The following is a 23,777-nucleotide window of genomic DNA, read 5'->3' as shown; positions in this document are numbered from 1 at the left end:
TTCATACTCTCATTGCATGACCAGATTCATAAGGGTTTGGCTTTGATGACTCCAACTGTATGTTTTAGATCATCTTCAAAAGTGTCATGCTGTTATCCCTGAATCAAAGGCTACAGTAGCCAAGCGCCTGCGCTGCTAGTCAACGTGACGTCACACCCAGCATGGCGGTCAAGGTGACTCTGCCAATATTTCCTATCAGAAATGAATATTACCTGTATTTAAGTTGTTTATTTATTTTGGATGAGGACTTAAGCTTATTGATGCGGAAGCATATATTATTTACTTTTTTAAACTTTTTTAAACGAACAGAATGGTCCTCTTTCAGCATCTTTCCGTGGGCACGTCGGCCTTGGAGAGCGAATTGAGTAATGTTTACGTTGTTACAGATTTTCGTTTACTGATCTAATGGAAGTTGTTCAGCTACTTTAATCGTATAACAAGTTTATTGCTGTGAAGGTCGAGTAGCCGGTTCAGTAATGATAATGGCAAAGGTGACTGTTGCTGCTGGTAGGGCTGATATTCAACTGTAGACTACGAGTTCTGTGTTATTGCTTTTTCAAACATCGAAACTTCAGAGACAAGCAACCGATTACTCTCTGCAGTAATGATTGTATTACATTGTAGCCAATGCAGAGTCGTTGCGTGCTATGTCATTCTCAAACTCTCATTGCATTACCAGATTCATCAGGGTTTAGCTTTGATGACTCCAACTGTATGTTTTAGGTAGAAACAACCGCAAGAGGCGATTCCAATGCACTAAGGACTATATTTCTGAAGGTAAGACTGTCATTCACAAGTGGATCTTTAACCCAATATTGCTATGGCACTAAAAACACAATTCTTTATATTATTTTAGTCTGAATGCAGCAGTTCAACTCGTATTATTATCTACCCTGCCTTCATTTACATATCTACCTTAGATACCTTGTACTGTACCTCTGCAGATTGATCTGGTACTCCTTGTATATAGTTTCATTCTTGTATATTTGATTTTATTCCTCTTTTGTTACAATTTAATTTGTATTATTATTATTATTAACTCTGTGTTTTGGGGAAGGGCTCATGAGCAAGCATTTCATAGTACATTTTACACCAGTTGTATTTGGTGCGTGGGACAAATACAATTTGATTGAATTTTGATTTGAAAACAGCATGTAACTTTACATTGGTTGTCGTCAATGGTATAAGGTTATAACCTTGATTGTATGGCAAAGCTACAGTTAAACAAATATGATATTATTGCCAGCAGGCCAGCAGTCTCTCTCTCTCACACACAGACACACACACAGTTACACACACGCACAGAGAGATACACTGAGTGTGTTGCGTCTACTGTCGAATACTACAAGGAAAGGTCACACAAATGCTTGTACTAATTCTGAATCGCCTTCACGGAGGAATTTGTCCTTCCCTGACTTCTTTTAGGCTGTGACATTGGCTAGGATTTTCAGATGTCTGGGTGAATCAGTTGTTTTTGCTAATAATTTGGACCATGCATTCTTGTGCTTTACAAAGTCACACACAGTACCAAGTTGAAGGGTGTAAGGCCATTGATTGGAGGAAAATATGCCTCTAGCAACAGATAGCGCCAAGGAGGGACTTATTATTTTGACCTTGTACTATTTTAGGATCTTCTTCTTTCTTCATACAACACTGCACTGATTTATCTTGAACGCACACCAATTTATATTAGGCATAGCTGTTCTAATACACACATGCAATAATTAGGCATAAACATATAGTTAATTAATGGATGAATGGGCCATTTTGTCCAACCTGCCTAATCTTATCAAGAAGCACTTGAGGCTTACTGTGATGTTGAGTTGATGCCAAATTATGTAGTGAAGAAATGGGTTAATAAATTGCTTGGAATTAATACTTTCACTTAAAATATTAACGGAAGAGTGTGCAGTGAGATGTGGTCTGAAATGCATTCTTTGTGAAGGTCTCTCTTGCTCGCTCTCTCTCGGTCTCTCTCTCACTCTCTCCTTGGCTGTACACCCAGAGCCTGGCCTTTATGCTGCCAGTTCATGCAGTGCTCCAGCTTGTAACCCAACCCTGACTCTGAAACTGACCTTTTGTTTCTTTAAGCCTAGATGAGAGGTAGCAACACCAGTGCATGGGTTGCATGTTTTGCAGCATAGCAGAAACAAAACAATGCTGTTCCTTTTTTCTTTCTAAGTAGTGCACATGGATTAATTGAGAAATATATTTTTCAGATGACTTGGCAGTCCCTTGCATTGCCACACCTAAAGCCCTAATGTCACATATCATTATATACGCTGCTATAGTACTTATCTGTTACATTATACTTAAACATCCCATATTGTATATTAAATATAGTATACTGCACTGCACTTATCTGCATACATGATTGTGACAATTAACATGATAGTGGTTTGGGAAGCTTTGTTGCCTTGATGGTTTCCTACACTATACTACAGCTTGTGCTGGCTTATTGTGGGTTAAACCACAAATCTCCCAGATTTTTCTGTATAAGGTATTATAAAGCTTGAAAGTGTTTTGAAAGCACATTTGAAGTCTGTTTACTCACTGCAACAACTCAAAGAAATTAATAGAATACGATGAATTGCAAAAACAAGATTGTTTTGAACTATGATATTTTTGCCTAGCTTTGATGCAATGTCTGAAAAGTACACGATGGGATTAATATAAATCACACTAAGCATAACTACGGAGACAAAATGCATTGCTTTGACAGACACTGCATCAGGTTGTCTGAACAAATCATTTATTGTCATAAGTTTAAAAAAAATGTCTGATAGCTGTTGGGGGAACAGTGATGCAATACAAAGACGGGCTGTTTTGGGAAAGGGACTTCAAGGAGGGAGTTTTGTATGAGTATAAGTTTGTATATTGAGTTTCTGAGCATTTATATTTAACACTAACCTGTATTTTTTTTTGTCTCCCCTTCAGTATGCCAGTGTGGTTGAGAATGGGGTGCGTTACATGTCCCCCAGGGACTTTGTGCAGAACTTCCTGGGTCTGCACAACCAGCCCGACCACAACCGCAAGACTGTGCAGCTGATCGCTGGAGTAGCCGACACCAGCAAGGATGGGTAAGTCTGCTCCCACTACGGGTGAGGTGGATGACCGTTACTAATAGTAACCTTGCTATAGAAGGACTTAAACAAGAGGTCCTTCAAGACATCATACAGCGAAAATGGAATTGAGATTTTTTTGTGAGGAAAAAAAAGGATCATAACATATTTCGATGACAGTTCCACTACCTACATGGATCCCAACGTAACCCATGTTGATACACACAATGGGGTTCACAATGTTACATGTATTGGCGTCGTGAAGAGAAATCCGTAGCAAGGAGAAGTTAGGTTAATGATTGGTCACAAGGTTGTTCACAGATTGCCTGAATAGCCATCTTTATCAGTTGTTTAACACCCATGCTTGTTTGATTGACTATCCACCTGATAAGATAAGCGGACATATTATTTGCATAATGCCGAAGACTCGAGAAAGCATCTTGTTGAAATAGCACTAAACAGCACGTTCCTATCCACATTATACTGTAGACTGTAGAGCATGTTATAAATATGGGCAAAATCAAATGTTATACTTGAACTTTACTTGAACGTTCATGTAAATGAATCTGGTAGGCTACAGTTATTGGTGTGCTCAAGTGAAAATTTGAGTTGCTGATGTTCTTTGGGCTTTGTAGGGACATGTCCTTTTTTTCAGATAGTACTCTTTCTTTCTTGTCCAAACAGACTGATCTCTTTCCAGGAGTTTCTGGCCTTTGAATCGATTCTGTGTGTCCCGGATGCCCTTTTCATAGTTGCCTTTCAGTTGTTTGACAAGACTGGCACAGGGGACATCTCATTTGGTATGTACATGGGGATGCCCGGTGACCTGGTGTCTGCTTCATGTCATAACCATGTCATAGGTAATGGGGACAGCATCATTAGAGCTTTTATCTTAGGGCAATGACCACACACTTTCCCATTGTGCAAGATCTCTATGCAAGAAGTGGATAACACAAGATTACTATATCTTATTTATAACCTAGGACCTTAGGTAAAAAAAAGTGCTTACATAGCTGTTTCAGTGTAGAAAATGAATGTAGGTCTCATGTTACTCCTAGTGCTCAATGTGTATTCCGTTTGTGCACTAGTGTGTCTCTCTATACTGGACTTCTGGAGACTGCAGAGTAGTATAGGGTCTGTCAGTCAGCTGCTTCTATTCTAGAGGTCTCTTCTAAGATAAGAATTGTCTCAGCTCTGAGCGAGCTGTGGGTAATACCACATCATAACAAGTCCCATCTGACAGGGGGAGAGATGAATCCAGTGTGTCACAAAAACAGGGAAAAAAGAGCTGTTGCAATGCTCATTGTGCACACATTGTGCAGCGCGGGCCCCCATGAAGGCGATAGAAAATGGAAGGCAGTGCTCAGACACAGAATGACCTAGATCTGCTTAGAATTCACACAATATGAAGGTACTGGGATTGTTAGCTAGGCCATATTCCTTCTCTGTGCATATCAGGTTCCCAGAAATGAGATAGGGCCATACAGTGGGGTCTGAAATTATTGGCACCATTAATAAAGATAATCATAAAATAAATAATTAAAATACTGAGCTATATTGGATGCTCAAGAAATTGTGGAAATTCTATTATTTTATACTAATACAATTGCTGAGAGAAAGTGGATCTTCCAGCAAGGCAATAACCGCAAGCACACATCAAAATCCACAAAGAAATGGTTAATTGACCACAAAATCAACCTTTTGCAATGGCCATCTCGGTCTCCGGACATGAAACCCATTGAAAACCTGTGGTTGGAATTGAAGAGGGCATTCCATAAGCGCAGATGAAGGACATCAATGATCTGTAAGAATTCTGTATGGAGGAATGGTCTAACATCCCTCCTAATGTGTTCTCCAACTCATAAAACATTTTAGAAAAGCTATTGAAAGTTATTTAAAACAGGGGTGACAATACTTTTGACCCCTACCTTTTTGAGAGAAAAAAATACATACTTTTGAAACAAAATCTATTATTCAGAATATAATAAAATGATGTAATTTCACATTTGTTTTGGCATACAATATACAGTAGCTCACTTTTCATTGAATTGATAAGGTCATTTTTGCATATCTTTAACAAGGGTGTCAGTCATTTCAAACCCCACTGTATATTGTATGGTTGTTTTGTTTTTTCAATCTCTTGATGTAACTCATCCATCTCTCATTTGGCAGCCAATGTGCGAGACATCTTCAGCCAGACCACAGTGCACCACCACATCCCCTTCAACTGGGACTGTGAGTTTATCAGGCTCCACTTTGGCAGTGACAGAAAGAAGAACCTCAGCTATCTGGAGTTCACCCAGTTTCTGCAGGTACAGTATACAGTAGGCATTACTAGACACCTTATGAACCGTACAAATACAGTGCATTCGGGAAAGTATTCAGACCCCTTCCCCTTTTCTGCATGTTGTTACATTACAGCCTTATTCTAAAATTGATTAAATACATTTTTCCTTCATCAATCTACACATAATACCCCATAATGACAAAGCGAAAACAGGTTTTTAGAAATGTTTGCAAATGTATGTAAAAATAAAAACATATACCTTATTTAGTATTCAGCGTTCAGACCCTTTGCTATGAGACTCGAAATTGAGTTCAGGTGCAGAGGTGTCACTACAGTCCCTGGTTTGATTCCAGGCTGTATCACAACCGGCCGTGATTGGGAGTCCCATAGGGCGCCACACAATTGGCCCAGAGTCAACCGGGTTAGGGTTTGGCCTGTGTAGGCCAACATTGTAAATAAGAATTTGTTCTTAACTGACTTGCCTAGTTAATAAATAACATAAAATAAATATATTGGCCAGATGGAAGCCACTCCTCAGTAAAAGGCACATGACAGCCCGCTTGGAGTTTGCCAAAAGGGACCTAAAGAACTCTCAGACCATGAGAAACAAGATTCTCTTGTCTGATGAAACTAAGATTGAACTCTTTGGCCTGAATGCCAAGTGTCACTTCTGGAGGAAACCTGGCACCATCCCTACGGTGAAGCATGGTGGTGGCAGCATCATGCTCTGGGGATGTTTTTCAGCGGCAGAGACTTGGAGACTAGTCGGGATCGAGGGAAAAATGAACGGAGCAAAGTACAGAGAGATCCTTGATGAAAATCTGCTTCAGAGCACTCAGGACCTCAGACCGGGGCGAAGATTCAACTTCCAACAGGACAACGACCCTAATCACATAGCCAAGACAACGCAGGAGTGGCTTCGTTTTTTTTAATCACTTGCATGCAGGAAGTTATTTTTCTATCATGGTTTAGATCAGGGCTGTCCAATGTCGGTCCTGGAGTGCCGAAACACTTCTGGTTTTAATCCTCTCTTTCTATTAAGGGACTTATTCAGATCTGGGACACCAGGTGAGTGCAATTAACTACCAGGTAGAATCAAAAAACAGAAGTGTTTCGAGCCCTCCAGGACCGGAATTGAACATCTCTGGTTTAGATAGACATGGGCCGATTATAATAGCATAACAAATACACAATTATGTAATGTATTAAAGCTGTAACACATATGTAATCACAGAAACAGCGAGGGCCATAAAGCCAGTAGTATGGCTGTGGACGTAGCTTGTTTGGAATGATGGGGTTTGTGGGTTTATATGCAGCTGGGTGGTCTGGGACTTGGAAGGGCTTGGCTGTAGTTCCACTACTCTACTGTGTGTAAACCCTCATAGCAGTTTGCGGTGGATCATGGTTGACTAAGGGTTCCCACTAGCGCGTCAAGGATTCTTGTGTGCGACCCTTTTCATTCAAAACAACATTTGCTTTAGCTGTTATTTCACTGCTGATGTTTTGCAATATTGTTTCCTGCTAATAGATTATTGAATGCGATTCAGCTAAATCTAACATAGTCATAAACAAAACTGCTGAAAGTTTATGTCCTGCCACCTTGTGGAGGTTCCATAGTTCTCAGAATTGTCTAACCGGAATAAAAAAAAAACATCACTATTTGTAGCATATGTGCTGCAATAGCCCTCAATAGTGCAGCAGCCTAGTACAGTAACTGGATTTGGGTACCAAAGTATTCCCCAACTCTTACTAGATGTGGAATAAAAGTATACAGTATAAAATGTTACCATTGTCATGATGGACTGTACTCTGCTATGGCCTGATGAGTTATGTAGATGAGGGGGATCTGCTGGTAGTATGTGATCAGCTTTGACAGCAGTGCTGACCCTGGGTCAGTGGTACCCCTGCTTCCCCTCTGATTGCATGGCTGTCCTATTGAATCATCCCTGTGCTCCTCCGGACACACCTGCCTGCTCTCCTGCACAGACTTGAGATCAGACTTCAGGGGGACATGGTTTTCATCAAGACTCCTGAGAGACAGCTGTGATTACAAGAGCCAGGGTCTAACACTATCTCATCTGATGCTTCCACATGTGCCAAGCAGTGTCCGACATCATCCAACACCATGTCCCCCCCCCCCCCCCAATGTTCAATTTCATCCCTGGTAATTTGACTTGTCTTTTGTCACAAGAGCCTGCTCTTTCTATCTTTCCTTTCATTGTAGGAGCTGCAGTTGGAGCATGCCCGCCAGGCCTTTGCCCAGAAGGATAAGAGCAAGAGCGGTACCATCTCTGCCATGGACTTCAGCGACATCATGGCCACCATCCGCCACCACATGCTCACCCCCTTTGTGGAGGAGAACCTGGTCTCAGTGAGTTAGAGACAGCTATGGTCTCCCAGTTTCAACATGAGATGATTGTACGATGAGACCTCAGTGTCTGTTCCTCTCCCCTTTAGGCCGCTGGAGGCAGCACCTCCCACATGGTGAGCTTCTCCTACTTCAATGCCTTCAACGCCCTCCTTAACAACATGGAGCTGATCCGCAAGGTCTATAGCACACTAGCCGGACCATACAAGGATACCCTCGTCACCAAAGGTAGCCTAGTCCTGCTCAAGTGAGGAAATGTGATTTCAAACATGAACTGAGGCTGTACAGTACCGTCATGGGAGTTTCACCTCTCTTGGCAGAATGGTGTCAGGAAACACAAGAACATGTTACCCTAGCTCTAAGTAAATAAGGTAAATGTACACTGTAATATTCTGTTTTATTAGTTTAGTCTATTCCCTTAGATCTGTGGAATGAATAGTTTACCTGTTCTGATGGTGATAGTTACCTGTATTATAGGAGTTTACCCTTTCACCTTTAGACTGTACTGCTGATGTGGTTGGTTATCCTTGCAGCAGGCCTACCCACCCACTGTATCTCGAAATATTTAGTCTTAATAAGTGACCCCCCGTCTGGTTTTTCTTACATAACATGCCTCCCTCTGCTCCGTATTGTACCACAGAGGAGTTTGTTAGTGCTGCCAACAAGTTTGGTCAGATCAATCCAATGGAAATTGACATCCTGTACCAGCTCTCTGGCCTTTACACTCATTCTGGGTAAGGTTCAAACTCTCTCCACTCAGTGACACATCACCGCTGCGTTGTGCGTTTTTACTCACAACCATACAACGTGGCATTTGCGCTGCCAAGTATTGAATTACTGTCCTCCACATGAATTCAAAATATCTAACACATTAATCAGAAAAAGCTATTTTCAATAAATCTGTGAATGGACTAAAAAAAGTTTTATAGCTATATTTATTAGAAGTACATTCTAAGTTATTACCTATTCAGTTTAGCAATAGTGGCTCAACTGGTTGATGTACGAAATACATCTAAGCATGCGGACTTTATGATGCCAGCAGGGAATGTCTCACTGGCATTAAGAGAGCTTCATTTACTGCTTGAGTTGTGGGCATGTATCCAGCTTTGTTTGTCTGTTGTGTATACAAACTCATATTAAACCAGCAACAACCTCAAGTTATATGGCCATAAAATGTCTGTGGAAAATCGTGCATCAACTCCGTGTGAGGGATGCTATGCTGTGTTTGCTACTCCTGGCGTAACATTGTGATTCTCCCCTGCTGTTCTGAAGAAAGCTCAACTTGGCGGACATCGAGAGGATAGCACCGTTGGAGGAAGGCGCACTCCCATACCACCTGGCTGAGATCCAAAGACAGGTACCCTGCCTGAATGACTGTCCACACGGCGCTTACCTGCTGCCTTTTATTTGCTGCATCCCTTCTGTTCCCCCACCATGCTTTCTCATTAAAGAGCAACAAAAGGGAGTGTTCAATGATGGAATTAGCAGAGTGCTGATGTTTTCTCTTTCTTTGTGAATGTGCATTACACCACCTAGGATAAAAGCCCCCCCCCCCCCCCCCCAATTACAGGTACAAAAGACGAATGGATTGTTGCGATGTTCCCTTTTTCTAAAAGCCTGTCCCATTTTATTCAGTGTAGACATATACATCAGACGCAATCATACACCTGAGAATCTAATAGGATGCTTTTATCAGGGTGGCTTTCCATGAGTCCGCTGGTGTATGAAGCCTCTGGCTAGGTCTGTTTAGAGTAGGAGGCTAGGAGCATGGTGAGTGTGCTGGCGAGAGGTGGCTCTGGGAGGGAGGAGGAGGAAATAGTTCCTGTCTTTCCAGACGACACAGCTCTGTAAATCGGACTGTGGTCAGGCCCAGGTCCACTCAATGTTCCGGGACTTTTGCTCGGAGGTCTGGAATGTGATTTTGGGAAAAGGGAAAGACACGAACATGTTGGCGTTCTCAGGTCCGCCATTTGTGGAAGTAGGGTAATTGCTTAAACCTTTTGATCAAGGCCTCGATCTCATTAGCATGCTGCCTTCAGTGAAAGCAGCTGGGTAGGAGGAAGGGCCTGGTCTGGGAGATGTTGCTCACTGCCCCAAGGAGGGCAGACACACTCCAACTGTTACTCAGCCAATGTAATAATTCATGTGGATGCTTATCTCTACATGGGAAAGGCTTGTGGGACTAATCTGTTACACGGCACCACAGAGAAAACAAAGGGGCTCCACTTTCAAGATCATGAACCAAACCAGAGATGGAGACAGATAATGCAAAATCATGCTTAGTTTATTTTTATTTTTTTAAGGAAAACCCTTAGCTTCCAGCCTCTGCCTAGCTCCATCGTAATCAATGGATAGCCCTGGAGAGTTCTCCTACACAGCCATTTACTGTATCCGTAGCCAGAGTGTCTATGTCGGTGACATACAATACTGGCTTATGAATAAGACTTATACCACGACGAGATGTCTACATTCCATAGCTTTCCTCCTCTGTTGAGTGGTCCATAACGTTTTTCTTTCCACAATGTATCTGGTTCACTACAGTTTAATAGAAGTCGATTCTTTCCTGGTGTTCTGATCCCCCGTCTTTCTCCACATCGGTGTCTTTTCTCCCTCCACAGCAAGCTCATGGGGATCCTCATCGGTCCGTCTTGCTCCAGGCTGCAGAGTCTGCTTACAGGTTCGGTCTGGGCGCACTCGCTGGAGGTGAGTGACATGTCTGCGACGGAGACCTGGGCCCACTGAGGGGTAACCCAAGCCGGTCAGACTGGCGCACTGAGGCCCTGGGGCCGGTCTGCCCATTGTGCTGCTGTGCCACTGGTGGCTCCAGGCTGTCTTTGGAGCCGGAGCTTTGGAATGACACAAATCTTCCGGAACCGCACTGGAATCTCTGTCTAATTACACTGGGAGGAACTAATATAACAGCCATTGAGATGTTCGTGTGTGAAACCAACATGCAACATTCTAAGAGCCTACTGTCTCAGTGGGTCTTTGATCTAGCAGCTCAGGAGGGTGATCAGTTCTGAATGATCAATGGACAGTTGAGGGTCAGAAGTCTTGTGAAGCATTGTGAAGACGGCGGCTCTCCATGGCGATAATGAGACCTTTCTCACCCTCTCTTGCTGACGAAGGGTGAGAGAGCTCTCTGCATGCTTGAGAGCCCGAGTCATTACAGGGCCTTTGATGTCAGAGACAAGACATGACAAGCCGCTGTTGCTAAGAGCTGCATTTAGGGCAACCTGCTGCATGGCTGCCTCCTCAGACAGTAGTCACCCTCTACACTACGGCTCTCTAAGCAGACTCCTAAATAGTCACTACTCTGTCTGGGCCTAATGACTGTTTTTAACTTCTTTATATGCCCACATCTCACTATTTATCACTGAAGCAAAACACTAAAACACCAATCTTTAAATATACCCCACCTAAAAACGATCGGCTAAATAGTTAAAATAACGATAAAAGATATTTGCTGTGTCTGAATATATGACAATCATAGGATATTATCACCAACAAGAGTATGTTGATGGTGTGAATGCAGTATGTTGATGGTGTGAATGCAGTTTGTTGAAGGTGTGAATGCAGTATGTTGATGGTGTGAATGCAGTTTGTTGATGGTGTGTTGATTGACATGTGTGATTTGCAGCCACGGGTGCGACAGCTGTGTACCCCATTGACCTGGTGAAGACTCGTATGCAGAACCAGCGCTCCACCAGCTCCTTCGTAGGAGAGCTCATGTACAAGAATAGCTTTGACTGTGCCAAGAAAGTGCTCCGATATGAGGGATTCTTTGGATTCTACAGAGGTATAAACTAAAGCCTGGTGAATGCGTTTCTATTATGTAATGCTAGATACTGTCATCTGGTCCGGCGGCAAATGGTGGCAAAACACATTTTTGTGCCAGTATCATCATCAACATGTTTTGCATAATAACAGAATCATTTGACTGTTCTAAATTGACCAAGTCTATGGAAGGTCACATTGTCATTACTTAGCTAGCTGAAAACATCCCAGAGGTAAAAGAACTCCTGTAGTAGTGTCAGATCTATTTTTTCCAGTGTGGTGATAACGCTGCTGAAGGCTTGTGATATATATATATATATATATATATATATATATATATATATATATATATATATATATATATAAAAACACTGCCACAGTGAGGGCTATCAGATGAAGGAAGTCAAGACTGCCATCTACTGCTGCATCTGCCACTGCAGCTCTTTGTTTATCCTCTCTGCTTGGCTCTCCCCCCTCCCTCTTTATCTTTCCACGCTGATGAGAGGGGTGATTGACTGAGAGACAGACACGGTTGGCTGTTTTCTGGCTGCATACCACAAGCAGTCACTCAGCAGCTCCTTCTGAAGTTTATCTGGCTCGCTGAAGGACAGACGGTGAAACAGTATGGTGGTTATCAGCGCTATAGCACTGCCCCCCCCCCCCCTCCCACCACCACCACCAGGGCCACACAGCTCTCTCTGTTCCACACCAGACTGGGATCAGGCCACAACATTGTTGAGCCCATACAACTGCCAGTTTCATATTTGAGCTTTTTGTCCATTTCAATGGGAGCCATTGTCGTTTGGTTGATCAGATGTAGCAGCCGTATCTGTAAATATTTATGGGTTTATTTTATCCGGACAAGAATCATGCCGATTTCATTGTTGTAACTGGCAATGGAAGTATTCATTTCCAGTCAGAGTGTCTTCCTCTGTCAGGTCATCTAAATGGTCTCCATGAATACTGTTTTGCAGGTCTCGTACCACAGCTTATCGGTGTTGCCCCAGAGAAAGCTATCAAACTCACGGCAAGTCATTACAAACCCACAGAGTGCCTTCATGTTTATTGCACAATAAGGAAAGGTTGTACCATTTGTATGTTAAATATGAATACAGTCTCACAGAAAATACAATGTCTTCCAAAATCCAAGGCGTGACTAGATGCACTCATTGTCATTCTCTTTGAGCATTTCTTTCTCTAAAGGTATGCGTTGTGCTTGCCTCATTCTCTTTTCTCACAGATGAATGACTTTGTAAGAGACAAATTCACCACAGAGGATAACACCATTCCCCTGTTTGCAGAAGTCCTGGCTGGTGCCACTGTAAGTATTGGTGTGAGGATGTCTTCGTAGACAGTCTCTCTACAGAGTGAGGGCTGAAAAGGCGTGTGCTTCATGCAAAGCAAAGGAAAGCGTTGGCAGCTGCTACATTGACTCGTTTAAATCTAATTGATCTCGATGTGGGGGAACTGAAACAAGATTTTTGTTGAAACTAAAACATGATTTAAGATTTTCTCTTTCAGTTTATGAACATTTGGCATCTCATGGGTGTAAATTGTGGATTCCAGATATTGAGCTTAAAGGGGGACATTTTTTGTGGTTTTCCAACCCCTTCAACTTTAAGGTTTAGCTTAATTATTTCTGACTGATCTGGATCTACAATTATAAGCTTTTCATCTTCAATTTGAATTACGGACATTGAATTATTGTATATGAATTTAAGCTCTAATTCAAGTTTCCTGCCGGTGTATTGACATCCTAAATAAGTGGCGGAGCTTGATAAAAAGGTGCTCTTGGGTCTCTGAACTCTCTAATTGGGCACAATTTGAGAAATTATGTCTGTGAATGGACTATTTTTTACCTCAGCGTGGTAATTTGGCACGCTGTAACGTTTGGTGAGTGCATTGGTGGATTAAAGCGTGTAATTCCATCACCCTACCTCTGCTAAATGAGTCTAAGTGAAACGAAACAGACAGGGCAGGGAAGAGAGCCTGCAGGTTGCCTACGGAGGGCAGGGTCTACAGGGTTGTGACCCCTGTCAGCCTGTAATTGGAGGAAGAAGGCCTGGAGGGCCCTGGATGGAGCTGGCTTTACCTCACTGTGATTGAGTTTGACAGGACTGCACATACCTGAGGCCTGATCTGCCATAGGCACCACAGTTCCATACATGTACAACAACAAGCATAGTCCCAGGCGGTATTAGATAGAATGCCCGCCTGTAGGGAAAACAACCTGTTTTAGGTTACCCCATTGGTTCACAGCAAAAGCTTGACCCTTTTCAAATGCAATTTTCTTGTCGGCTTGTTTTAAGTCAATTACAAAACTACATCTAAGAAAAGTACGTGTCTAAAACGTACTTTTCAACATTGCCTGCTCCAGAGGGTTCTCACTACTTAGAAAAACGTAATATTGTAGGGCTTCAGGACGGTGCTAGCAGCCACGTGAGTGACAGTGCTAGCTAGCTACCGACTGGAACTTAAGCTAGCCAAGAACAACAACTAAAAAAAAATAACTATTCAGCTACAAGTAGTGAGTGGAGTTACAAATGGACGGTACTAAACAAGTTAAATGTCTTATCTGTGATTAAATGTTTTCCACACATACTGTAGCTACGTGTAACCTACTTGGACACCGGGTCCCCACATATCCCACTCTCCCATGCCGAATAGCCTGAAGCCACAGGGCTCTTCTTGCAGGCTCTATTTCCCTACGTGGGAGCATTGCGATTCATAAGTGAGTATTTTTTACCCGGTTACATGTACATTGAACAACACAGCAGCTTTTCTGCATTATTTTTTAAATGTTATTTGTATATCAAGAAACGAAGTAGACTTTTACAATGGGGGGTGAATGGGAAATAATTGGGTTTTCCCCAATGTATGGGTGTGGTCGAGGGAAATTCCTTTTTATGACGTGAACATCCACTCGGGAGTATAGCATGCCATCTAGAACTTTAGATTACGGTAACCTAGTTCTGGTGAAGGACTCCACCCAGCAATATTATCGTATATAATATACTATGTATATTTTTTTATGCTATATTTTTCCCATAGTATCAATTTCTTGCACATCAGATGAACGTGGTCTTCATGTAAAGTGGTTTCACATTGTAGAAGGCAAATGTTTTACTAGTTTGTGGAGATGGACTGTAATGTTATCCCTCCTGACTGTGAATAAGTGGAAAAGATAAAGGAGATAGGGACAGAGGGATGAATGCATAAATCTTCAGAGTAGCGGATCTTCCCCTTCCACTTTGAAAATGACTAAATGTGCCTGAGCTTTTTTTAGGACAGCGCTCGGATGTTTACAGATAGGACCCCTGCCCTCTATGTCACCAGCAGGCATCCAGGGGCCTGATTCGATTTGGGGAGGGTGATAAATGTGCCAGAGTCAGAGTGGCTGCACCCTGGGGCGTCCCTGCCAGGGCCCTGAGCAGAGCAGTGTGATTCAACGCTCTCCCCTGGGAGTGGGGTGAATTGGGGAAGTGTGCGGGGCGAGGCTGGGCTGGGCCACTCACCCCTCCACAGGAGGTGCCCGGGGGAGAGGGAAGGGGCAGAGGGCTGTTGCCGGGGTCAGGGCCTTCCAGCCATAAGCAAGGCTTCTCCTCGCACCCTGCCTGTTCCTCTCTGACCCCACTGTTTCCTCCCTCAATGCCTGCTTGTTTCTCCTGCTCTCATCAAGGCCACTTTCTGACAGCTTGACATCAGCACTTGAAAAGAGTGTCTTTTGTGTTTGAGTTTACCAAGCTAATTTGAAAATGCTTATTGGGGTGAAATGCTTAGACATTATCATCCTCACCACAGGCTGACCCCTGAGATGTTGTAAAACCTATTAACCCCTTCCTAATCATGGGACACAAGTAAAAACAAAACATGTATGATTGACTTGATTTACTTACTGTAAGTAATTACATTTGTTTTTCATTATAATTAGAGATTTTGTTTGTGCGACAAAGTACTACAGAAAGAAAGACAAAAAATAGTGTATACAATTGGTTCTGCAGATTGAAACCTACGATTTTATCACGCTTCAGTTACGGATGCACTGTGACAGGGACCATTTATTTCTTCTCACCCTCAACCTGAGTTGTGTTCTGCAGGCTGGAGGATCCCAGGTGATCTTCACCAACCCTCTGGAGATAGTCAAGATCCGTCTCCAGGTGGCCGGAGAGATCACCACGGCCCGCAGGGTCGGTGCCCTGACCGTGGTCAGGGACCTGGGCCTCTTTGGCCTCTACAAAGTGGGTAAACCCCTCTACATCAGCAGCTTCACTTACCACATCACCTCTTAAAACCTCTGTTATAGCCTAAGTTAATAACCCCTGCATGATGTCACCCGCAAGGTGACGTAGTTTATGTGGTAGTTTATGTTGTAGTTTAACAGTTTATGTTGCAGTGGTGTTGAACAATAAATACTGTATGACTGTGTATCAATGCTGATATTACATAAGACACTTTTGCAATATGAGAGTTCTGATGAGCAGGCGAAGTCTGCAGTAGGATGACTAGCTAGATTCCCTACCGATTGTTACAATCATATTATTTCTTTCCAAAACAGTGTTTAACATGCAGAGAGACCACAGCTGCCAACAACCAACAGTAAATTATGCTTAGCTACTGCTCCTTTCCAAGTTCTAGTCGGTTTACTTACATCTCAAGTAATGTGTTCATGGTTCATATTTTAATGAGTAGCAGACAATGTGGAGCTTGTTAAAAGTGACTGACTTCCTCCCTGTGGATGGGCCCAGTAGACCATGAGTCCATGTTAATGTAGTCTCTGTGTGTGTGTGTCTGAGAGACTGTGTGCTGGGCTGGGAGGGAGTTCGCTGGGGGCTCCGGGGGGAGCAGCGCTGCCTGAGGGCCTTCTGGCTCCTGCTGTGATCAACCGCACCGCCAGGTTCCTCTGTGGGTTGGCTGAGGCTCACAGCCTGCCAACAATAATCCACTGGAGCTCCCAGGCCAGATGATCCCAAAGCCACAGTGGCCGCCTCAACCACTGCCCTACCTTCTCCACCATCAGGGTCAATCATATTTTGGAAGATATTCAGTACATTAGAATATTCAGTACATTAGAATATTCAGTACAGTAGTCCAAATCTGGACTAATGAGACCAGATGTCTACACCACTTAACTCATTTGTATTTGATGATTCCAAATAAACCTGTGCAATATTCTATACAGTATTTCTAGTATAGAATATATTTTTTAAAGCACTCGGTAAGCATTATCCTAAGCAAATATCTTACAGAAATTCAGGCAGGTCCAAATGCATTTTACATTTCATGTACTGTACATTTCATGTGTAACTGTGTTGTTGTATGTGTCTCACTGCTTTGCTTTATCTTGGCCAGGTCACAGTTGCAAATGAGAACTTGTTCTAAAACTAGCCTACCTGGTTAAATAAAGGTGAAATAAATAAAATAAAACTGTGAAAATGCGATATTTTTGCAGGTGTAGTCATTTTGGGTTATATAAAATAAATACTTTTGTGTTTGTGTGTCCTAGGGAGCGAAAGCCTGCTTTCTGCGTGACATCCCGTTCTCTGCCATCTACTTCCCTGTGTACGCCCACACCAAGGCTGAGTTTGCAGACGAACAGGGCAGAATTGGACCTCTGCAGCTGCTCACTGCTGGTGCCATAGCAGGTAGCTAGCACTAACAACCATTGCTGCAAACCTCACCATCTCAACCTATAGACATAGTATAGTATACTAGAGGCCTGAATAAATGCTTCAATCAATTGAATGTTTTATCATATATATTCTATATATGATAAAAAAAAATATGTACAGTAAACGACTGGACATTCTATTCCTTTTTTATTTTAAACCTGGCATTGTACTATGCTTGCCATCAGTGGTGATACTATTCCTGCATAGTGAGAATGACTCATTATGTGGGTTGTGCAACACCTCTTAAGGTATACCTGCTGCCTCCCTGGTGACCCCTGCTGATGTCATCAAGACCAGGCTCCAGGTGGCGGCCCGCGCAGGCCAGACCACATACAACGGAGTCATAGACTGCTTCAGGAAGATCATTGCTGAGGAGGGCTTCAGGGCCCTGTGGAAAGGAGCAGGAGGTAAGCACACACATGCGTGCGCTCCACAAATGAGCAGTTTCATGACCGGGAAATGAGGCACTCCTTGGCTCCCATAATTGCTCTCTTGAAGACATCAGAGAAAATGTGAAATCCCACATTGTAATTTCAAAGTCTCTCCCACCAGCCCGTGTCTGCAGGTCCTCGCCACAGTTTGGTGTAACCTTGGTGACTTATGAACTCTTGCAGAGATGGTTCTACATTGACTTTGGAGGACAGTGAGTATTTCTGTTTGGTTCACCCAGTGGCAATTTTGGTATGTAAATCTTGGTAGGGCAAACAAAACAAAAAAATGGGGGATGCATGCCAGCAAAGCCACTACACAACACAACACTAAACAATACATTAATTGCACTATAACCGTGACAAATGGTGCCCACAAACTTTTAAGGCCTACATAAATCTGTCCCAACAGCAGAGCTTTCTTTTCAGCACCATGGAGTGAATCCTTACCACCGCTACACCTGGCTATCAGCAGACACTTTTCTGGCAGTGAAACAGTTCATTCAGCCTCATTTACTGCCTTTTTAAAAAACATAGCTGATACGGCTGACTTGCTTAAACAAATGTGGTTTCTACTGACAATTTAGATGTACAAACTATGGCATAAGGGAACGACGAGCGCATAAGAGGCAATCCGTAATTTAGATTAAGACATTAATGAGCGAGCATGGACGGACATAGTCAATATAACTATTTGTTCAGCACTTTCAGATTTCAGAACAAGTCAGAACCGTAGGATAAAAAAAGGGGCCATATAAGCAGACAATGAAAGCTCTTACAATATTAAATTATTACATTTCTCTAAAACAGGCTACATGTGCACCACGAAGTAAGAACGGTAGGCTAAGTTATGAAAGGGAAAGGGACATACACAACATACACTTAGTATTACTTTCTTAGCTACAGTATACATATCTCCATGGCATATTACATAATTTATGCAGCAGAATAGAAGACATTTTTGGACTCACCGTTCTGCTGTGCTCACTTGAACAGGAATGTGGCGCAGCCTTTTTTCTTGTGGACAAATTTTGTCATGAAAAAGTCTGGCATTCTCTGGATTTATGGTGCTTTCAAGACAACTGGGAGCTCAGAAAAAAAGTTCCCGACTTGGAATTCCGAGTTGGATGGCTGTTCAAAACGTATTTTCCCAGTCAGAGAGCTCCCCCCCCCCCCCCCCCCAGAGTTCCCAGTTGTATTGAACTCAATGAAGTCTGAGAGTTCCAAGTTTCCAGTTGTTTTGAACGCGGCAGAAGTCATGCTGGATTGACAGCATGGCCAATGTATTCAACCTTTTCTGGCCCATGGTGTTGCGTGTGGATGTTTATCCTTTTAAGCTTGGAAAAGAGACCCTTAAACCCAGACTTGGACAACATACCCTCTCTCCCGAATAGCAGGGGAAGCAAAATAGGGATTTCTCTTCAATACTTGCAGTTAGCCACTGAGTCCTTCCAAACCACTCATTGTTGAATTTGCGATTTCCAACTTGTTGTGTAATGTCCAATGGCCGATGAGCACCGATACGTTTGATCTATAATTTTTCTTCATCTGACAAGGATTGAAAAACATTTGCCAGTAGATTTGACGTAATGACTGCTTGTCTAGCTTGCTAGCTAAGATTTAGAAAGTTTTATGTTGACATGAGTCCAATCAAAGATACGGTAGATATGATTTGACAGAATTTTATCTGTGGCCAATGACCTTGAGTGTTCTTGGATGGGTACATCTAATGTGAATCTATGGCAACACCCAAGGGGGCTTGAAATGTCTAGCTCCCATGAGTGACAGAACACTGAGCCAATCACGGCGCAAATAGTGAAGATTACCAACCCCTACGCTGTATTTTCCGCTGGCTGCCCCTCCAAGACAGAAAGCACTAAGCTAGGCTGAAACACCTGCATTTTGGAGCTGCCTTACTCAAGAAAGCAAAAAAAGAGACCATGTTTCTATTGCGGCTTTAACTATTAAAAAAAAGTTTGCAAACTGATATGGGACACGTATTAATGCCAAAATAACATGTAAAACAGGCAACAACTTTTTTTCGAGCTGACCAGGTGGCAGAGCCCCACCTGCCCTGGATTACAGGTTGCCACTGGGTTCACCCTTAGTGAACTGAAGTATTGTCTGTATGTTAATTATCCTTCCTAAATCTTTTGCCCCCAGTCGCCCCACCGGCTCTGAGCCAACTCCTAAGTCGAGGATCTCAGACCTTCCCCCTATAAGTGCCGACCACGTAGGAGGCTATCGTCTAGCTGCTGCCACATTCGCTGGCGTGGAGAACAAGTTTGGTCTACACCTACCCAAGTTCAAGTCTTCTGGAGCGGTGTCTGTTAGCTAAGCCCCAGCCCCGACCAAAGAGGAGCCTACAGCCTCATCAAATCAAATTTCATAGGCTGTCTGTCTCCCCCTCCACACTTAACTGCTAAATGGCTGCATGCTCCTTGAGTCAGGTGTCCTAAAATATCTGTCCCTTCATTCCTCTGAAATGGTCTCCTTCATTCATAGGCATTTGAAATACTTACTTTGAATGCTGCATGAATAGTGCTTCCTTGGTTAGTCTTTGTATAGCTCGCACAATGTTACTGTACATATTTTATTTCTGTGGAGAGGCATTTTTCATTGAAAATGAGTGGTGTCACTACAGCATTCCTCAAAGCGAGGCTGGTGAGGATGTCATCTCGTCAATCACATTTCAGAGACTTGAAAGGATGTACAGATGTTTTCAAAAGTATTTATTTTGAATTCATGACCAGGGTTTTGGGAAATCATTTAAATGTATCTATTGTATTTTGTTGAAATAAATCAAAATGGCTTAATTTTAATTGTGAAAAAAGTACATTGAGATTCGTGGAAGACATTCTCTGTAATATCTAGGTCACAAAAAGTTACGCTTTTGCTTAGACGCGCCATAAAGTATGGATACTGAATTCATACTACACATTAAGCAATTTTCCAATACAGCATAATATCTTCAGGTAGTTCTCCCTCAAACTTCAAGATTCTGGTTCTGATATCTTAAGTGTCAAATTTAGTTTAAGAGCAATAGTCAAGTTGAAGGTTACAATTGTCCATATATTACAAAAACAAGTGGAGATCTTGTGCGTCTAGGTTAAAGGAACATAGAACAACACTGGCTGATGTTTGATAAGACCACTACATTCCTGTGTGTAGTGATGGGTCTACTGCAGTTGAAGTGGACACGGGCATCGAAGCACAGATGGTGGACAGCAAACACATGCTCAAGGTGGTGTAACCACAAACAAGTTGAGTGGCCTGTGAAACTGAAGCTAAACCCACAACACTACCGTATGGATTCAGACATGGTACCTTTAAGGCATTCTGGTTTTTGAGTCGTTGAAAAAGAGTTCAACTGATTTGTATTGCAGAGTAAGAAGATGGCTTTGTTTCTTGTAGTGTCTGAGGTTGATAGATAGCCCTGTTAGTTATCCCATCGGAGACTGGTGTACTTAAACCAGCCGCAGTAGAAGGCTAACCCAGTTAAGTAGCTATGTGTATTAAATCTGACTACAATGTTTCCAAAGAAAATATGTCCACACGCCTGAACACTGTCGCAAATCGCGTCTTTTCCTCCAATCAAAACAAGGCTGACAATATGAAGCCTTTCGCTGGTCCCTAGACTGGAGTTTCCATGGCGATCAGGCAGAGAGGCGCTGAGCGGCCAGCTCCTCTGCGTCGTCCCGGTTCTCGTTGATCTCCGCCAGGGTTCGGACGAAACGGGTCCACTCGTCGTTGCGTGGAACGGCGATTTGCTGGCGGGAGAGGAAGACAAAGCATTGATATGGGTGAAAATACTAACACATTGTTGAAACTGGGACACTTCCAGAGGGCATGGGATCACAGGCAATATTCTAATTGTCACAAGAGACTTGACCTGTCAGTGGCAGAGATCAGGGTGGGGGGGAAGAGCTGCTCTCTGTATCTGCAGCTCAATACTCAGTGACATGACTGACACACACTCAGACAGACCCTCTGGAGCAGTCTCCATCCAGATAGCTGGCCTCCTGACAAGACAATGGCTTAATTGTTGTCTGGAGAAATGGAGCATGAAGTATTACCAGAGTGCCTTCACCTCCACTTGAGATATAGGAGGAAAATAGGGAATAACCCCATTGAACATTTTAGATTTAGATCTCAATTCTTGCTCAAATGTCAATGTAAAACCCCCTTCCCAAACAAAAAAATTGAAAAACGGCCTCTCACTGTCAACTGCGTTTATTTTCAGAAAACTTAACATGTGTAAATATTTGTATGAACATGACATAAACTGAAGAAGTTCCACAGACATGTGACTAACTGAAAAGGAATAATGTGTCCCTGAACAAAGGGGGGGTCAAAATCAAAAGCAACAGTATCTGGTGTAAGTACTGCAGTGCATTTTCTCCTCATGGACTGCACCAGATTTGCCAGTTCTTGCTGTGAGATGTTACCCCACTCTTCCACCAAGGCACCTGCAAGTTCCCGGACATTTCTGGAGGGAATGGCCCTAACCCCCACCCTCTGATCCAACAGGTCCCAGACATGCTCAATGGGATTAAGATCCAGGCTCTTCGCTGGCCATGGCAGAACACTGACATTCCCGTCTTGTAGGAAATCACACACAGAACGATCAGTATGGCTGGTGGCATTGTCATGCTGGAGGGTCATGTCAGGATGAGCCTGCAGGAAGGGTACCACATGAGGGAGGAGGATGTCTTCCCTGTAACACACTGCGTTGAGATTGCCTGCAATGACAACAAGCTCAGTCCGATGATACTGTGACACACCACCCCAGACCATGATGGACCCTCCCACTCCAAAGTACAGGCCTCGGTGTAATGCTCATTCCTTCGACGATAAACCCAAATCTGACCATCACCCCAGGTGAAACAAAACAGCGACTCGTCAGTGAAGAGCACTTTTTGCTAGTCCTGTCTGGTCCAGTGACGGTGGGTTTGTGCCCATAGGCGACATTGTTGCCAGTGATGTCTGGTGAGGACCTGCCTTACAACAGGCCTACAAGCCCTCAGTCCAGCCTCTCTTAGCCTATTGCGGACAGTCTGAGCACTGATGGAGGGATTGTGCGTTCCTGGTATAACTCGGGCAGTTGTTGTTGCCATCCTGTACCTGTCCTGCAGGTGTGATGTTCAGATGTACCGATCCTGTGCAGGTGTTGTTACACATAGGTCTGCCACTGCGAGGGCGATCAGCTGTCTGCCCTGTCTCCCTGTAGCGCTGTCTTAGGCATCTCAGAGTACTGACATTGCAATTTATTGCCCTGGCCACATTCTCATGCCTCCTTGCAGCATTCCTAAGGCACGTTCACACAGATGAGCAGGGACCCTGGGCATCTTTCTTTTTGTGTTTTTCGGAGTCAGTAGAAAGGCCTCTTTAGTGTCCTACGTTTTCAAAACTGTGACCTTCATTGCCTACCGTCTGTAAGCTGTTAAGTGTCCTAACGACCGTTCCACAGGTTCATTAATCGTTTATGGTTCATTGAACAAGCATGGGAAACAGCCTTTACAATGAAGATCTGTGAAGTTATTTGGATTTTACAAATTATCTTTGAAAGACAGGGTCCTGAAAAAGGGACATTTATTTTGTTTGCAGAGTTTATGAAGAATGCCATGCATTTTATTGGCACAGTAAAGGCTCTTAACCCACTCACCTCTCCAACATCATAGACCAGAATCTGTCCATCAGAGTCTCCCACGGCAATCTCTTTGCCAGAATGGGCCCATCGCACGCGGTTCAGGGCTGGGTTCCCCTCCACTGTGGTACTGGCTGTAGGAACCTGCAAAAGAAACACCTCATCTGTCAATGCCAATACTGATGACTGACTGGATTTCTGTTACACTATGGGCCAGTTTCCCAGACACAGATTAAGCCTAGTCCTGGACTAAACGGCACTATCAATGGAGAATCTGCCAGGACGAGGCTTAATCCGGGAAACCGCCCGTATAGATGCTGCATTGGTGCAAAACCTGTGGTAAAGGGGGCATGCGCCAGGTACCTCAGTGTCGTTGTTGAGGTTCCACAGGTCAAGATGGCCCACTCCATCCACACACGCAAACAGCGCCGGGTGAGTGGGAGACCACATGACGTCGTAGACGTAATCTGAGTTGTCCTCGAACGAGTACAGCGGCTTGTTGTTCTGAAAGAGAGAATCGTAGGTGGCACCTGAAAACA

The 23,777-nt window shown here is 43.4% G+C and overlaps 2 protein-coding genes across 4 annotated transcripts in view; one reads left to right on the top strand and one right to left on the bottom strand.

Moving 5' to 3' along the window:
- The first annotated feature begins 112 nt into the window (after window positions 1–112).
- Window positions 113–20,413, top strand: LOC139398060 (electrogenic aspartate/glutamate antiporter SLC25A12, mitochondrial-like). Its single transcript, XM_071144295.1, has 18 exons — window positions 113–173; window positions 724–777; window positions 2,938–3,080; window positions 3,747–3,862; window positions 5,235–5,374; window positions 7,574–7,720; window positions 7,807–7,945; window positions 8,358–8,451; window positions 8,990–9,074; window positions 10,336–10,420; window positions 11,358–11,516; window positions 12,469–12,521; window positions 12,735–12,815; window positions 15,592–15,732; window positions 16,998–17,136; window positions 17,412–17,570; window positions 17,716–17,806; window positions 19,755–20,413. Exons 1-18 carry the CDS (start codon window positions 162–164, stop codon window positions 19,927–19,929), a joined length of 2,013 nt encoding a protein of 670 aa, XP_071000396.1. The 5' UTR covers window positions 113–161; the 3' UTR covers window positions 19,930–20,413.
- Window positions 20,309–23,777, bottom strand: part of LOC139398076 (dynein, cytoplasmic 1, intermediate chain 2a-like) — a 21,623-nt gene continuing 18,154 nt past the window's right edge. For all 3 annotated transcript variants that reach the window (XM_071144296.1, XM_071144297.1, XM_071144298.1), the window contains 3 exons: window positions 23,602–23,742; window positions 23,257–23,382; window positions 20,309–21,361 (listed from right to left, as the gene is read on the bottom strand). In XM_071144296.1, the coding sequence (XP_071000397.1) occupies window positions 21,248–21,361; window positions 23,257–23,382; window positions 23,602–23,742 (381 nt within the window). In that variant the 3' untranslated portion in view covers window positions 20,309–21,247. The remainder of the gene's footprint in view (window positions 21,362–23,256; window positions 23,383–23,601; window positions 23,743–23,777) is intronic.

The sequence above is a fragment of the Oncorhynchus clarkii genome, chromosome 3, assembly GCF_045791955.1.
Source record: "Oncorhynchus clarkii lewisi isolate Uvic-CL-2024 chromosome 3, UVic_Ocla_1.0, whole genome shotgun sequence".
Lineage (NCBI taxonomy): Eukaryota > Metazoa > Chordata > Actinopteri > Salmoniformes > Salmonidae > Oncorhynchus > Oncorhynchus clarkii.
Note: the sequence above shows the minus strand (reverse complement) of the source record. Positions and strands in the feature narration are given on the sequence as shown.